The following is a 15,648-nucleotide window of genomic DNA, read 5'->3' as shown; positions in this document are numbered from 1 at the left end:
GAACGGGTTGTTAAGTTAGGTTACCATAACAAAATGAACATTTTCGCGAACAAAATTTTCATCGGAATCCATGTTATAAGGTTGGATTATAATCCATATTTGTCATGCGAAACATTAACTCGCAAGGTTCCGTTACAATTGGATCATACAAAAGGAAAATGAGAATCACTGTAACCTATATTGTTGTGATTTATTAATATTTCTGTTCGCTATTGAATTTATTTTGTAATAAAGCAAAAAACAAACCAGTTTCTTCAATGAATCATCTTTATTCAATCAGCATTGCATGTGTAGCTAGTAAATGCATGCATGATAAATATCCAAATAAGCAGAAATGTGATTGTGAATGCCGGTTCCATGGCTGACTCCATCTCCAATGATATCGCTCATTGTATTTTTCTCTTCATCACTGCAATTTACTTCAAGCTGCATCGAAAAAATCCGGGAAAAATACTGAACGAACAGCATACTGGGTGCGGAAACAAATTTTACGTCAATAATACTTTTCATCTGGTTTGTTCTATGTACCTACCGCTTCGTTTTCGGCCAACTTATTTAAGTCTCGGAGAAGGTGAAGAAAATAATATGCCAATCACTGTGGATGAATGCAAAACATATAAAATGTTAATCAATTTATGAAATGGGAGAAAAATAAGAGACGTACCTGTTTGATTCGCTGGTAGATAAAATTACGCTTTTTTTCTTATTTTTACTAATATTCGCTTTACTCCAAGCAAGCAGTTGACAAAACTGGCAGTCAAGTGAAAACATACAAATAGAATATCAGTTAGTACTTATACTCACACATGTGCAACATAACTTTATCAGTTAATGAGTTTGAAGGCAGAATCATATAATCTTTTAGAGTATTTGTGACATATTTCCTGACCAGGATCATAAGTAACAATGTTTAGAATTTATATTGTAAAGTGACTTTGTGTAATATCTTTTACGAATGCTTGTATAATGTGCGTATATCCGAAACATGGAAAACTAAATTATAAAGCAAAGTTTGGCAACCACATATACTACATTGCCCGCATAGAAATAAATCGTATGCTGTATATTCAATATTATAAGTATTCCATTCCGCTTGTAATCATCATTAACTGAACGATACATGTGTAATCATATGATTAACTTTTTTACCACCCAGATCATACCAAATTATTGACAGATTAAACATCTTATAATAAAGATTACTGGAATGGGAAATGAAAAATATTCTCATAAGAAAAAAATCATACATGATATAATTTGGGTAGCTATTCACAGCCGACTGCATAAAAAGAAGTGTTTTCATTTTAAGTGTAAAATGCGAGGTTGAAGTGTCAACGGAAGTTTTTTTTTCGAAGTCGGTGCTAATATAAAATGTATGTAAGTCGATACATTAATTTAAAATGATAATAATAATTAAAAAACTCATTTCTCCAATTTTTGTTTCGTTTCCAGAATCATCCATTTCCTGCGAATCATCCTTACACGGGAAAATGTTGTGACCGAACGTCGCTGCTACGCTCCTCCTGGCTGAGCTGAGTGGATTCAAAAATTCGAGTTCAGCGAATATGGTGTGGATTGAGGTAATGATCTTGTGTGATGGCCCTCCTTTAATGTAAGTGGTTTTCGGGGTGAAAAACGTTAAAACCTAACGTCGTTCTAATGATAGAACGGTATTGTGGCAGACCGTGCCATGATGCGAGACTCTGATGAGATCCTCATCACAAAGTATCTGGTGATGCCGTATATGGGCGTAACCAATTGCAATAACCTTCCAAATTTTTGACCGATGTTAGGTAGTGGTTGGTCCTTAGATGTTAGAACGGAACGGTGACGAAAACAGTAGAATTGGCAGACTGCTGAGTTCCAGGGGATTTGGGGATTTTCCCGTCCATTTGAAAATACATGGGGGACCAAATCCCAAATCCGTGACCGTCGCGTTCCATTGCATTGTGTTCAGGGCTTGAGTATGATGGTGATCAACACTAATATTTGACATGGGAGGAAATAAAACAAATCTTAAAACGAATGTTTTAAAATAGGTATATGAATAAGGATGAACACCTTGACTACTTCCATGTTTCCAAGCATCATTTAATTAGTAAGCTGTTCCCATTAAAACAAAATGCAAGGTTGCTTGTGTACTCTACGTTACATAGAATTTATCATTACAATAGTGAGCAGATGCCCACGTAGCGTGTTTTCAACGCCACTTTCACGCAGTGTTAAAAAGACGCTTCATGAAAACCTAACATGTGCTTCAATTCGCACTTTATACGTATACATAATAGTGCATAAGAAAGACTCCTTCACCACTATCCTTTCTTTTATTATACTATTTACAGGTGAAATTGTTGAGTGGACATCCGTACGAAAAGGGTCCCGTAAATACAGCTTATGTATTCAGTTTCCCGCGCTCAGTAAGGGCGGTGCGATGGTGGCGAGTGTGGCAGAATATGTTCTGAGATGATTAGATAAGCTATATTAGACAATAAATCAAATTTAACAAATAATTTTTAGTATTGGCTTATTTTATTATAAATTGAGGAAAAAACAAAATATTATCCTATTGAAGTTTCTGAAATAATATTATACATATTACAATACAGTAATCTTATAATTGAATGATTATCGCACACCGTTCAATTCGGATTAACAGCTGAATCGTTGATAAATCTTACTATTTATCGTCTGTGTTGAATATAATCAAACCCCAAATGATCGCATGCAACAAAAATGAAGATAAACCAATGATTCATGGTAAAATTGCTTGGCAAAAATACATGCAAAAGTTGATGTTTTTGAATGGTAACGATACTTAACAACCCATTCAATGTATCATCCAAAACCAAAATATTATAAGCGCTATCGTAAATACCATTCATGGTATAATTAATGTACAGTATTTTATATGATTCCATGAAAAATTCAATTATAATTTTCTATACTCAAAAAACGATTACTAGAAAAATCGTTGTAAAATTTCATTTTATTCGGGTGACATCATGGTATAATGTAGCATCACTGTTGTATATAGTGCAATATTGCAAAATATTTAAAGTGCAGCCATAACCGAAATTTAACATAAAAAGTTAATACATGACTTAAATTGAATTTGATGTTTGGACTATCCAGCTTTCCACGCTCGGTAATGGCGGCTTGTTGGTGTATGAAAATCAATTGGTCGCTGTACTGTTTGACACTAGCTGGAGGAATGCTCACTGGCGCTCCTTGGGGATGGAAAAAAGGCCTTTTCGACAGTGAGTTTTCCTCCAGCTAGTGATGGTACAGTAACCGATTGATTTGTACACACCGACAAGCCGCCATTACCGAGCGTGGAAAGCTGGATATTCAACACGGTTTTTTAGTATGCGGGTGAGACTGCACTTGTTTACTAGAAACCCGCATACAAATTTACCGTTCTTCGTACAGTTTCAAATATATCATGAACATAGTTGATATCGTTACCCATTAACATTAAGTTCTTCGAACAATACATATTTATGGTAAAACAATTATCTCAATATTAAAAAATGAAATAGGGCCCTCCTTAGCCGTGCGGTAATACGCGCGGCTACAAAGCAAGACCATGCTGAGGGTGGCTGGGTTCGATTCCCGGTGCCGGTCTAGACAAGATTGGAAATTGTTATCTCGGGTTGATTTGACTGCTAGGTGGATGGCGTATGCTTCAGCTGAGAACACACTACACTGTCTTGGGAGAGCTACGGAGATGTCGATGTTTGTACCGCAGACCCTAGCCCCGATACTTTGTGTCACCTTGGACCCATCAGTGTAGAGTGTAATCCTCGAAGACGGTTTTCAAGTAATTCTTGCTCTACAGGACGAACTTTATCGGGAGGATCACTTGCTCTGATATGCTGTTTGACTTCCCTCCCATACGATTATTGGCTTAGGAAAGTTCCATTTCCGTTCTGTTTTGCGGCGTTGGAAAATACTAGGGATAGTTGAATTTGTTTTTTCCGCAAATAATTCGGCTGTTCTTTGAGTGATGGCTGCATTACTTATTCGAAGAGATGATAGCTGATCCTACCTGTAGCAGTGTTCGTCGTGCCCCTCGAGTCAGCCGTGATCCCAGCATTGAAGGAATCTTCGCGAAGCGCAGTTTTTCGCTGTTTTCATACAATGTGCTTTGAAGCTGAAGCTTCGGTCTATAGTGACACCCAAAATGTCCAGCTGTTTTTTCCTTGGGATTGCTATTCGGTCACATGTAATATTTTTCTTGGGTGCCCGGCGGGCGTTTGGGCTCCCGTAGAAGATACTATATTTATTGGAGGAAATGGAAAAGCCAAATGCTTTTCGCCCATTTAACAACAGCGTTGACAGCAATTTGCAGCTTACGGCTTAAGGGCTGATTCTTTCGTCCAACAACGATCAATATGATGTCGTCCGCATAAAGAAGTATTAGGGACCACATTAAAGACGGGTTGCATTGCGACGAGAAAAAGTGTAACGGACAACATTGAGCCTTGAGGAACACCGTTCTCTAATGTATATGATTTGGAAAGGTGGCCTCCTACTTCTACCTGGAATGTGCGATCCGTTGGGAAGCTGTTAACCATGTTGTACAGGCGTCCTGCTAAACGCCATTTTTTCAGAGTTTGAAGGATTCCGTGTCTCCATGTCGTGTCATAGGTCTTGGATAAGTCTAGGGATACGATCAGACAGTGCTCGTCTCTGACAGGCATGTAGCTTTCAAGTTCAGCGAAGTGTGTATCGATTCCGTAACCCGAGCGAAACGCGTGTTGCCGTTTATCAAGCCGTCCTTTACCTTCAAGTTCCGCTATTAGACGTCTATTAATCATTCTTTCGAAAACTTTTGACATACAGTTTAGCAGTGTGATTGGTCGGAAAGCGTTGGGACCAGTCTCAGTGCTATTTGGCTTTGGGATTGGTACATATAATTAATCCGGTACGCCACCTCCGTGGGAATGTGCCGCTAAGCCATATTTGATTAAAGAGTTCCAACATTACAGTTTTAACGGAAAAGGGGAGTCTTTGAAGCAAAGGATAGCCAATACAGTCTGGCCCGGTTGAATACCCTCGTCCTTTGTCTAGGGCCCAGAGTAGTTCATCTAGGGTGAAGTCAACATATATATTCGAGTAGTTGGATGTTGCTGATCTTTCGTTATAATGTTGCGCGAGCACTTCGGCAACCTCTTGAGGATCTTCGGTTGAAACAGAGGGGCCCCTGATAACTTACAGGTGTCTGGTAGAACAAGCCAGAATAACCGCGATGCAAAGTGATCGGAACATATTGATAGGTCTATGCATGACGTTGACCCAGTAGCTGGGTTGAGACGAGTGGGCGAACCGTCATTGAGGATAATTAGCTTGCGAATTAAGGTTTTTTCTGCAATGAATCGTCATAGAGAGTCTGCACTTTGGGAGCCCCATGCTGGGTGGTGAGCTTTGAAATCCTCGAGTGCAAGAATTGGTTCTGGTAGTTGCTCAAAGAGATTATCCAGTGTTTCATAGATTTGTTTGGAATTAGGCGGTAGGTATATCGAGAGAACTGTGATAGGCTGGGGTAATTCAAGCCGGACTGCGATTACCTGGAGGTTGGTTTGAATGCGCAGCCGCTCAAATGGTGCTCCTTCGCGAACTGCGAGGCCGACACCGTGTAGCCAGGGATGGTTAGGACCGCTTTCGAGCATAAGAGTAAAGTCTTGGATGATGAAATCAACAGGTATAATTTGAGCGCTTGCCTTCGTTTCCTGGATTGCTATAACAATAGGTTGCAAGTCCAAGGCGAGTTTTCTCAGTTCTTCAATATTTGCACGGAGGCCGCGAATATTCCATTGTAGTGCAAGACATCTATCCTTAGTAGTTTCACCCTCCGAAGGTGAAGGTGATGGCGTGGTTCTTCTGCTATCTATTAACAACCCTATTATTGTTTTCCAGAGATAAGTGGAGATTACTGATTTGTCGGTTTCTGCAATTGGTGATTTATTTTGAGGGCGGCAGTATCTAATTTTGCTACGGCTAGACATATACAGTAGACGTTCGATAACTGCAAGTCATTTAACTGCAATGCTTTTTAACTGCAATTCGATAGTTGCAACAGTTTTGCAGTTATCGGACTGCTAAACTTCAAACTGATGTCAGACTCAATGACAGCTGCATTGCGCTGCACATTTAGATGCGCTTTTATTGCATCTGACGTCGATTGACAACCGTTTGACATCTAGAATGCGATGCAGTTATCGAACGGCATTCGTTAACTGAAAAGTAAACATTTTGCAGTTATCGAACGGCTACTGTACTGTGCATTTGACTTACCAGGTAAGAAATGACAGCTAACTCGGTGTAGTACTGGTTAGCAACAGAGTTCTTCACTACATCGGCGATGGTCAGTCGCTCATTGATCGATGGCCTGATGGATTTGGCATATTCCGAATAGGTTTGTGAGTAGTGGACGTTGCGGCCGCAGTGTTTGCAAGTGGCCAACTGCCCTCGGTAAGTGACTAGGGTCATTTCTGCATCCACGGCAACATACGATGGAATCGGTTTGACGAGCTTCATCCGGAGTACTCGAACACCATTTGGGACACCGGGAAAGAAGTCTTTCCATGTTTCTTCTCGAATGGAGAGAATTTGCCCGAATTCCCTCATCCGATGCACTAGCTGTTGGTTGCTGATTCTTGGTCGCAAGTCGTGTACCCTAACCTCAATAGTACCGTCTTCCATGGATAGTGGTATGGTATATAGCATCGCTTCGTGTTCCACTTGATGCTTCATGTTGTTCTCTTGGATCATGTTTTGTACAATTTCTGGTGTTTCGGTTCCAACATACACCCGACCATTGGTGATTTGAAGATGTTTGATCCGGGATAGTTCGAAGGAAAGTTTGTGGACAATAAAGTTGGATATGTCGGCATACTTTAGTTTAACCGGGACAGCTCTGAAGTTGATAAGAACGTGCGGTCGGCCGTAGAGGCCATTTGAGGCTGTGGGCTGGTTCCGTTGGCGGAATTGAGCGAGTATATATCTGATGAACCGACCGGGTCCGCAAAATTACCAGTGACAACTTCTTATATGTGCGGTGTTTCAAAATAACGTGCACCCAGAACAAAAGCTGTTATAGAACTGTGATTTCACCCATAAGAGTCAAGCAAAAAGTTCAAGTGATGCCAATATTATTTCCACGATATCACACCTTTTCATACGTTGCCATTTCGACAGTTTTTCACTCCGCCGGCACCAACACTTATAGGGTGCGACCAGAGTAGACGCGAAATGCGAAGCGAAGCGTCCATACGATTTGACAGCTCAGCTATGCTTTCGCTCATCTATAAATTCTATCTGGGTGGTGCGGATAGAGTCGATTTGCTTGTCAAGCTGGAGCCTGAAAGGTCTTTTGTGCGGGAGCCAAACATTGAACAAGGATTCTACTATCTACAATAGTAGAATCTAGATGAGCGAAAGCATGGCTGAGTCGGGTTTTTGTACCGTGCACACGCACATATGACGTCACAACCCTTAACATTTCCATTAAAATCGTGACGTCATGTTCGTTTGGAGACACGTTTGACAGTTCGTTTGGAGACAGAGGATTTATCTTCGCTCATCTATATATTCTATATAGTTTATACTAAATTTTGGAATAAATAAAGTTTTACTTTTTATTCGTGTTTTCTTCAGCATTTCATGATTAGAATGCAATAGGGCACTGCACGGACTGCTTTGTCTCTTTTTCGCTGCAAAGAAATCTGAAAACAACAAGGCCAGTAAACGTCAAATTTCATGAAGAACGAAAGAGAAAGAGATTCTTCCATGCAGTGCCCTATAGGGCACTGCACGGACTGCTTTGTTCTCTTTCTCGCTGCAAAGAAATTAGAAAACAACAATGCCAGTAAACGTCAAAATTTATGAGGAACGAAAGAGAAAGAGATGTTTCCGTGCAGTGCCCTATATGTAGTATGAATAATCTAACAACACGTTTTAAGAATCATATGAAAAACTTTGTTCTAAAGCCCTGGTAGCCGAAAAGTAAAACAGGTAGAATTGACGATGGGACCCATTGGAATGTTCAGCGCGAAATTACCAAACAAACGGGCTCCCATAAATTGTCAAAGTAGCTAAACACGAGAAAAACAGCTGTTTCGATCTGTCTCATAAAATGCCTTATTGACCCATTTCTAACGAAATGAGAATTCCACTCAATTTAGAGGAGCCATCGTTTAGAGTGTAGATTTAGCTACCGTCATGTGTGTTGGCTGTTATTTTAATCCCGCTTAACGAAATAAATCATCGCATGTGCCGTTCAAAAAATGTCAATCAACTCAGTGTGTGAAAATAACCAAACATTCCCGAGAAAAGGAAAAACATTTCTAATTTATGCCTATTTTCTTGCATAAACCCCAAAAAATTAAAGCGCTCTTAGTGACAAATTTCTATCTATTATATTGTTCGTGGATTGAAACACTCGTAGCCAAGGAAATCAGGTCAGGAAGTACGTGAACTACATTTTTTGGCTTCAGCATCATTGGAGAAGGCTGTTCCCGGATCATTGGATTTAGTTATGGCTACCGACATAATCAAAGGGTAAGTAAAATATGAAATATTAATTTTTGGTAGCTTGCACTGATAGTTAATGGGTATTAGCATTTTTTGGCAACGGGAACTAATGATTTGAACAAAATTATAATTTTCCCGCAGGTATTCACATCTACAGCAGGAACTGAATAAGGCCCGTGATAATCTGAAGGATTTGAATGAAAACATCCGGAAGATTGTTGGTCGTGATCCCTCAACAACTGAGCAGTACAACAGTGGGAACAGGTAAACTTAATTAGCAAAAATTAACTCTAGCCGATTTCTGCTGAAAATGCCGTGAATTATGTCACCCACAGAGGCCTAATAAATTCCTCCAAACATTAACATAATAAAAAATTATTCTTTTTTTCAGTTTCGGAGCGTATTCCCGCAATGATGTTCGGAAACGCAATTCAGCTGGATTCGAACCGGGCCGACGTATGGAACAGGAACGTCGCTTTTCCGACGTTGCTCATAACCCACCGAAACGGCGGGTCATCGGGGAGACAAAATCTGTGTTCAGCCGCCTGTCGGGGCCGCCAAATCGCGACGTGGAATACGAAAAGCCCAGAATTTACTCGCGAGTCATCAAGGAGCAACCAACCCGGCAGGAGATAGTCGCCGCCCAGGGAAGCGACGAGCAGTCACGGGCCCGGAACCGACGCATATTTGGTTCCTTGCTGGGTACGTTGCAGAAATTTTCGCAGGAAGAGTCGCGGCTCAAATCCAAAGAGGAGAAAAAGGCACAGATAGAGAAGAAACTTGAAGAGCAGCAGAAAACTGAACGAGAAAATCTTCGCAAGGAGAAACAATGCCTTTATACTGACCGAAAGCGACAACAGTTGGAGATCCGCGCTCTTGAAACCAAGATGAACAAAATGAAAGACTTGGAAGCATGGGAGGAGACGAAAAAGCCTCTGGCCAACTTCATCAAAACCAAAACGAAGCCGTATATCTATTTTCTACCGAAAAAGATGGACTCCAAAATGGAGAAGAGGTTAAAAGAATGCCAAGAGGAGCACGCAAGTAAGTTTTTGTGTAACTGTCACCCTTTCCTCTAAACGATCAGTAAGGGTTTTTTTCAATTGAATTAGAATTGATTTTGTTTTCTAATGAATATATTTTTTAGAAATGATGGAACAAAAGCGTCAGGAAGTTATGGATAGTATTGCCACCGTAGAGGCGCGCCTTAAAGCGGACCTCAAGAACTTGGAGGAAAACGCTAACCGCGATCGATCTGCTGCCCAAGACGCCAATCAAAACAGCTTGAAAATGGATCGCATTGCAGCCACGGAGGAAGACGAGGACTATCATGAGGATGATCACGCCAACAGTTCATACAATGATGATGAACACTCCGACGTAGCAGAAGGACCCGCACTGCCATCGGCTTTGGTTGCACCCAACTTCAAAATCACTATTCACAATAACGAGATAAAACAAGGTAGGTCAATCGTACTCGCTTATAGTTATGAATGAATTCCCAATTGCTGTATCGTTTCTTTCTAACAGTTGATAAGTCCGAAGCATCTCCCAAAGTATTGCGCTTAGTGGACGGTACGGTTTCGTCTTCGATGAACGTTGATTCTGCCTCAGACAGTGCTTCCTATTTGACCCAAGGGGAAAACTTCCAGATAACGTTCAAAACGGATCGCAGTGCCGATTGATCTAACCCATCGCCGCTCTCCGTACAGTCATCCCTTATTGCGAAGAACAAGCAATGTTGAACAAGAAATGTCGAGATTGCCATTGAGATGCAGTACAATATATTTAACAGAAGATCAATGCAGGATCTTCTTTGACGTTTGAGAAGGATACATAGAGAACAAGTGCTTCACAGTAGGGACAAAACTAAGGCATGGATTGCCTTACGATTTCTGCAACAGTGAAGAGCAAGAATTGTCCCTTGCTCGAATAATACACATACACACACTTTCGTTTGTACGATTGCGTTTCAACCATGATAAATTTTATTTGTGTATCAATGTACTCAAAGGTAGACTAGAGATAATGGCCCGAAATTTCAAACACTAATAATAACCATAAAGTTATCTAACGATACATTTAAAAAAAATATACAATAAAATGACATTTTGACGATGCTTTCTTTGTCATCCGAAATTAGTGAGTGAGGTGCACCAGAGAGAATTGAATTCGTCGACAACCTCAAACCGCATCCCATCCACTTTCACCTCTGGACCAACACCGTTTGGACTGCCACGTTCGCTGCCAGCCACCAAGTACTTAGTTTCTACAGCTTAGTTAGCTCCATCTCGACGAACTTCATACAACTTCTATTATCTTCGAACAATACTCCTATCATAAGACAAGTTTGTAATATTCCATTTAATTCCACTACTTTATTGTACCTTTGACAGATACGTATTTTGACCTCAACAGTAAGGCCGTCGTCAGTGTCTCATACTTGACTCGACTTTAGTAAAAACATTTCACTAAAAGCCTTAAAAAATGTCATACTCCTATCTCGTCCAAAATTCTACGCAGCCACATAAGTTCTTTGCACGCTTCTGAAACTGCGACATATTCCGCCTCCATGCTAGAAGTCGACACACTAGACTGCTTACAACTTGCCCAACTGATAGACGCATCACTAAGTAAGAACAGGTATCCCATATTAGACTTGCGATCTGCCGTGTCAACGCTCCAGTAAGAATCACATTGTTCATTCAAGCGTAGCGGTTTGCCACGTACTGCGCACATCCGCAACTTGCTATTGCTTGTCTTCGTGAGATACTTCACCACTCGCTTCAATTACCGCTGTTGGCTGGCTGATCCTTCTTAGCTTAGCTTAGCTTAGCTTAGACTGACTGTACATATCAATGGTTGCTACTCCGTGATTGATCAGAACTGGTGCAAATTACACTACGATTCAAGTGAATAGTGGTTGGGATTTACCAACTACTCTCGAAGTGCACGATTCAGTAGCTCGCAAATGTTGATCAATAACGGCGCCGGCCAAGTCCTTACAGTCAGTTGGGAAAGGGAGGGAATGTAAGTGTGTGGTAATTGTTGGCTGGCTGATCCTTCTGCACAATAACGACACATTTGCTGCTACGTCAGGACGTGTAGTGGCCGCAACGTAAATAAGTGCACCGGCGAGACTCCGATATCGCTCATTGTCTGGCAACTCCTTGCTTCCCTCATGGTTTATGTAATAATTAACGTCGATTGGCACGCTCGAAGCTTTGGCGTGTTGGAGGCCATAACGCTGCAGAAACGCCTTCGTATTCCTCAGCCATTGAGGCCTTCCACAAATCTTGCAATAGAACTGTTCACTGCATCTTCGTAGGTATCCGGTTCTCCTTCAACTGCTATGGCTACATCCATTTCGTAATCATCTAGACGCTTCGAAAGCACTCCACGCGTACATCGCTTGGGCACCGGCGTTTCTCACCCGACTGCACCTTCCTCCTCCGGATCGTAAAACTCCGAATTCGACTCCTCCTGAAACGTATCCTCAGCTTCCTGTGCATCTAGTTCCCTTGGATCTTCGGCCGTTGTTGGCTCTTCACCGCTGTCAACATCGAGCTCTACAAACTTTTCGCTGCAGCGAGAGACTGGATCACGCTAGTCCAGCGAACCATTTCCCAGCTCGATGAACCTGGCATCCCGGTTGATCGTGATTTCATCTTTTTCTGGGTTCAGTCAACGAAACGCCTTCCTATCATCACAATAGCCAACAAACAACAGCTTTCGAGCTCGAGCCTTACAGTCAAGCTTGCTTCGCTTTACGTCGGGAACGTGGACGTACGCCGGACTTCCGAATGCCCATAGATTCTTCAACGAAGGCGTTCGACCGAACCATTTTTTAAACGGCGTCGACTCGACCGAACGCGACGGTAACCGGTTCTGGACTACCCCGCGGTCATAATCGCCTCACCCCAGTACTTCTTGGGAAGCCCTGCGCCCAACAACATGCACATTGCCATCTCCTGAAGGGATCGGTTTTTAAGTTACCCACGCCATTTTGTTGTGGGGAATACGCGGTCGTAAATTGAGCCTCAATGTCTGAGCAGGCAGACCACAGTATAACGACTGTAGTCGTCAATGAGGGTCATCAAGTACCTGCACCCTCCCGGCGTAACGTTCTTCATTGGACCACAAACGTCCGCATGAACCACGTCCAGTACGCTGCACGATTATGTGCTTGCTTGGGAAAAGAAATTCCAGATAATATACCTGCTAGGCAATGCTTGCGTACATGCCTGACCCCGCAATCGGCCATGTTGAAACCTTCACAAATATTCTCCATCTGAATCCGTTCCAGCGCTACTGGGTCCCGGCGGCCAAACCGGCGATGCCACGTATGCTGGCAGAACGCCAGATACCGAGCCACTTGACTCAGCCGCGCGTCCTCAGCCGTTTTTAGGATGAACAAATTGCCACACATCTCTGCCGTAGCAACCAATGTTCCTTCTTCATTCACGACACTGCACCGCGACGATTCAAAGTTAACACTTAACCTCTTCTGTGTTAGCTTTCGCACTGATAGCAGTCCACATTCTAAGGCCGGAATGAAAAATACCTCTGTGAAAAAAATGTTCACTACTTTTCCTAAGCCGTCGATGCACTTTACCAAACCTTCACCTGCACCAGCTGTTATGGTTACATAACTATCAGCGAGAACCACTTCGATCTTCACACTTTCGTCTAACTTTTCGAAGAAATCCTTGTCACTAGTCATGTGACTAGAACATCCGCTGTCGACTACCAGCATTCTTTAAGCCGATTGTCTCCAGCTGCGGAACAAATATCGGTTTTATCTTTATCCACTGCTTTCTTCGCCTTGCTTCCGGAAGGTTTCACTTTATGTTCGATATCGCTCTTCTGCTGCGATTTCAGCAGACGCGCCGAAAGTTCCCTGATTTCCGGCAGTAGTAGCAAATCTTCTCCTTACTATGTGTCCTCATGGCTTTCTCCGAAACGCCTCCTGGCCGCTCTACACGACGCTGATGCTCGTCGAGTAACTTTTGCTTCCGGGGGCAGCAGGGACTATGTCCAAGGGCTTGACGATCACTCCCCAGGCCATCAGCGAGTTGTGGCGCCTGCCTAGGATGTGGTGGGGTTTGACAGTGGGCCCTGTTAAACCGCTATAAAAAGCTGCATGAATCCGCAAGTAGGCGGTGTTAGGTGGGACGCTAAACAGACCTGACACGACGGCCCTCTGACGAGACAGGAGGTTTGCGCAGGGCTAATAAGCCGCCTTTGAAAACAACTATTACGAACGACATAGAAGATAATACGACTCGATACAATCGGCAACGGATAAAGGATCACGATTGGAAGCTTGGAACATGGTACTGCAAGTCGCTAGGCTTCGCAGGTTGCGACAGGATAATCTACGATGAATTACATCCCCGCAACTTCGATGTCGTAGCGCTGCAGGAAATCTGCTGGACAGGACAGAAAGTGTGGAAAAGCGGGCATCGAGCGGCTACCTTCTACCAAAGCTGTGGCACCACCAACGAGCTGGGAACCGGCTTCAAAGGCTGGGAAAGATGCGCCAACGCGTGATTGGGTGGCATCCAATCAACGCAAGGATGCGCAAGCTGAGGATAAAAGGCCGTTTCTTCAACTATAGCATCATCCACGTGCACTGCCCACACGAAGGGAGATCCGACGACGAGAAAGAAGCGTTTTATGCGCAGCTGGAGCAGACATACGATGGATGCCCACTGCGGGACGTCAAAATCATCATCGGTGACATGAACGCTCAGGTAGGAAGGGAGGAAATGTATAGACCGGTCATCGGACCGGATAGTCTGCATACCGTATCGAACGACAACGGCCAACGATGCATAAACTTTGCAGCCTCCCGCGGAATGGTAGTCCGAAGTACTTTCTTCCCCCGCAAGAATATCCACAAGGCCACATGGAAATCACCTAATCAAGTAACGGAAACCCAAATCGACCACGTTCTAATCGACGGTAAATTCTTCTCCGACATCACGAACGTACGCACTTACCGCAGTGCGAATATTAAATCCGACCACTACCTCGTTGTAGTATATCTGCGCTCAAAACTCTCGACGGTGATCAACATGCGTCGGAGTCGTCCGCCGCGGCTGAACATTGGGCGGCTACAAGACGGTAGACTAGCCCAAGACTACGCGCATCAGCTGGAAGTGGCACTCCCAACGGAAGAGCAGTTAGGCGCAGCATCTCTTGAAGATGGCTGGAGAGATATTTGATCCGCCATTGGAAGCACCACAACCGCTGCACTAGACACGGTGGCTCCGGATCAGAAAAACGATACCAGACGGCGAATGTGAGCAGTTAGTTGAGGAGAAGAATGCAGCATGGGCGAGATTGCTGCAACACCGCACGAGGGCGAACGAGGCACGATACAAACGGGCGCGGAACAGACAAAACTCGATTTTCCGGAGGAAAAAGCGCCAGCAGGAAGATCGAGACCGTGAAGAGACGGATGAACTGTACCGCGCTAATAACGCACGAAAGTTCTATGAGAAGTTGAACCGTTCACGTAAGGCCCACGTGCCACAGCCCGATATGTGTAGGGACATAAACGGGAACCTTCTTACAAATGAGCGTGATGTGATCCAAAGGTGGCGGCAGCACTACGAAGAGCACCTGAATGGCGATATGGCAGACAACGGTGGCGGTATGGCAATGAACCTAGGAGCACGCGTGCAGGACATGCGACTTCCGGCTCCGAATCTCCAGGAAATCCAGGAGGAGATCACCCGGCTGAAAAACAACAAAGCCCCTGGAGTTGACCAACTACCAGGAGAGCTGTTTAAACATGGTGGTGAGGCACTGGCTCGAGCGCTGCGTTGGTGGCGTTGCTGCTGATGGGGCTACCAGAACACTACGAGTCTATAATCATTGGATTGGAGGCCTCAGGTGCGAATCTGACGTCGGATGCGGTAAAAGCGAAGATCCTTCAAGATGTGAAGCTCGAGAGGGGACCATTGAACAGCAACGATGATGGGGCACTATACACGAAAAGCACGTACAAATTTAAATCACATGGTAAGAAAAACACCGACAAGACGTGCTTCAACTGTGGCAAGCCAGGCCATTTGCGTCCAAGAGTCCGGATAAGTTGCTCAT

General features: G+C 43.4%; 1 protein-coding gene and 2 long non-coding RNA genes across 4 annotated transcripts; 2 read left to right on the top strand and 1 right to left on the bottom strand.

Annotated features, from left to right (window-relative positions):
• Positions 1-12: 12 nt before the first annotated feature.
• LOC134207578 (uncharacterized) lies at positions 13-1,005 on the bottom strand. Its single transcript, XR_009978386.1, has 3 exons — positions 665-1,005; positions 533-595; positions 13-469 (listed from the first exon to the last, which is right to left on the bottom strand). It is a non-coding gene; the product is annotated as an uncharacterized LOC134207578 (long non-coding RNA).
• Positions 1,006-1,300: 295 nt separating this feature from the next.
• On the top strand, positions 1,301-2,510 carry LOC134207570 (uncharacterized). 2 transcript variants are annotated; one of them, XR_009978384.1, is made up of 3 exons: positions 1,301-1,373; positions 1,453-1,580; positions 2,343-2,510. It is a non-coding gene; the product is annotated as an uncharacterized LOC134207570 (long non-coding RNA). The 2 variants fall into 2 exon arrangements; XR_009978385.1 differs by having other exon boundaries at positions 1,334-1,377.
• A 5,770-nt stretch (positions 2,511-8,280) lies between these two features.
• On the top strand, positions 8,281-10,644 carry LOC134207563 (pinin). The gene is made up of 5 exons (XM_062683272.1): positions 8,281-8,562; positions 8,677-8,799; positions 8,927-9,579; positions 9,683-9,997; positions 10,066-10,644. Exons 1-5 carry the CDS (start codon positions 8,540-8,542, stop codon positions 10,218-10,220), a joined length of 1,269 nt encoding a protein of 422 aa, XP_062539256.1. The 5' UTR covers positions 8,281-8,539; the 3' UTR covers positions 10,221-10,644.
• The last annotated feature ends 5,004 nt before the right edge of the window (positions 10,645-15,648 follow it).

This window comes from Armigeres subalbatus, chromosome 1 (genome assembly GCF_024139115.2).
Source record: "Armigeres subalbatus isolate Guangzhou_Male chromosome 1, GZ_Asu_2, whole genome shotgun sequence".
NCBI lineage: Eukaryota > Metazoa > Arthropoda > Insecta > Diptera > Culicidae > Armigeres > Armigeres subalbatus.
Note: the sequence above shows the minus strand (reverse complement) of the source record. Positions and strands in the feature narration are given on the sequence as shown.

Coding starts and splice junctions, on each gene's coding strand:
- LOC134207563 (XM_062683272.1), top strand. CDS start 8,540: ATGGCTACCGACATAATCAAAGG. Junction 9,580..9,682: donor ATGCCAAGAGGAGCACGCAA/GTAAGTTTTTGT, acceptor TATATTTTTTAG/AAATGATGGAACAAAAGCGT. Junction 9,998..10,065: donor CAATAACGAGATAAAACAAG/GTAGGTCAATCG, acceptor TCTTTCTAACAG/TTGATAAGTCCGAAGCATCT.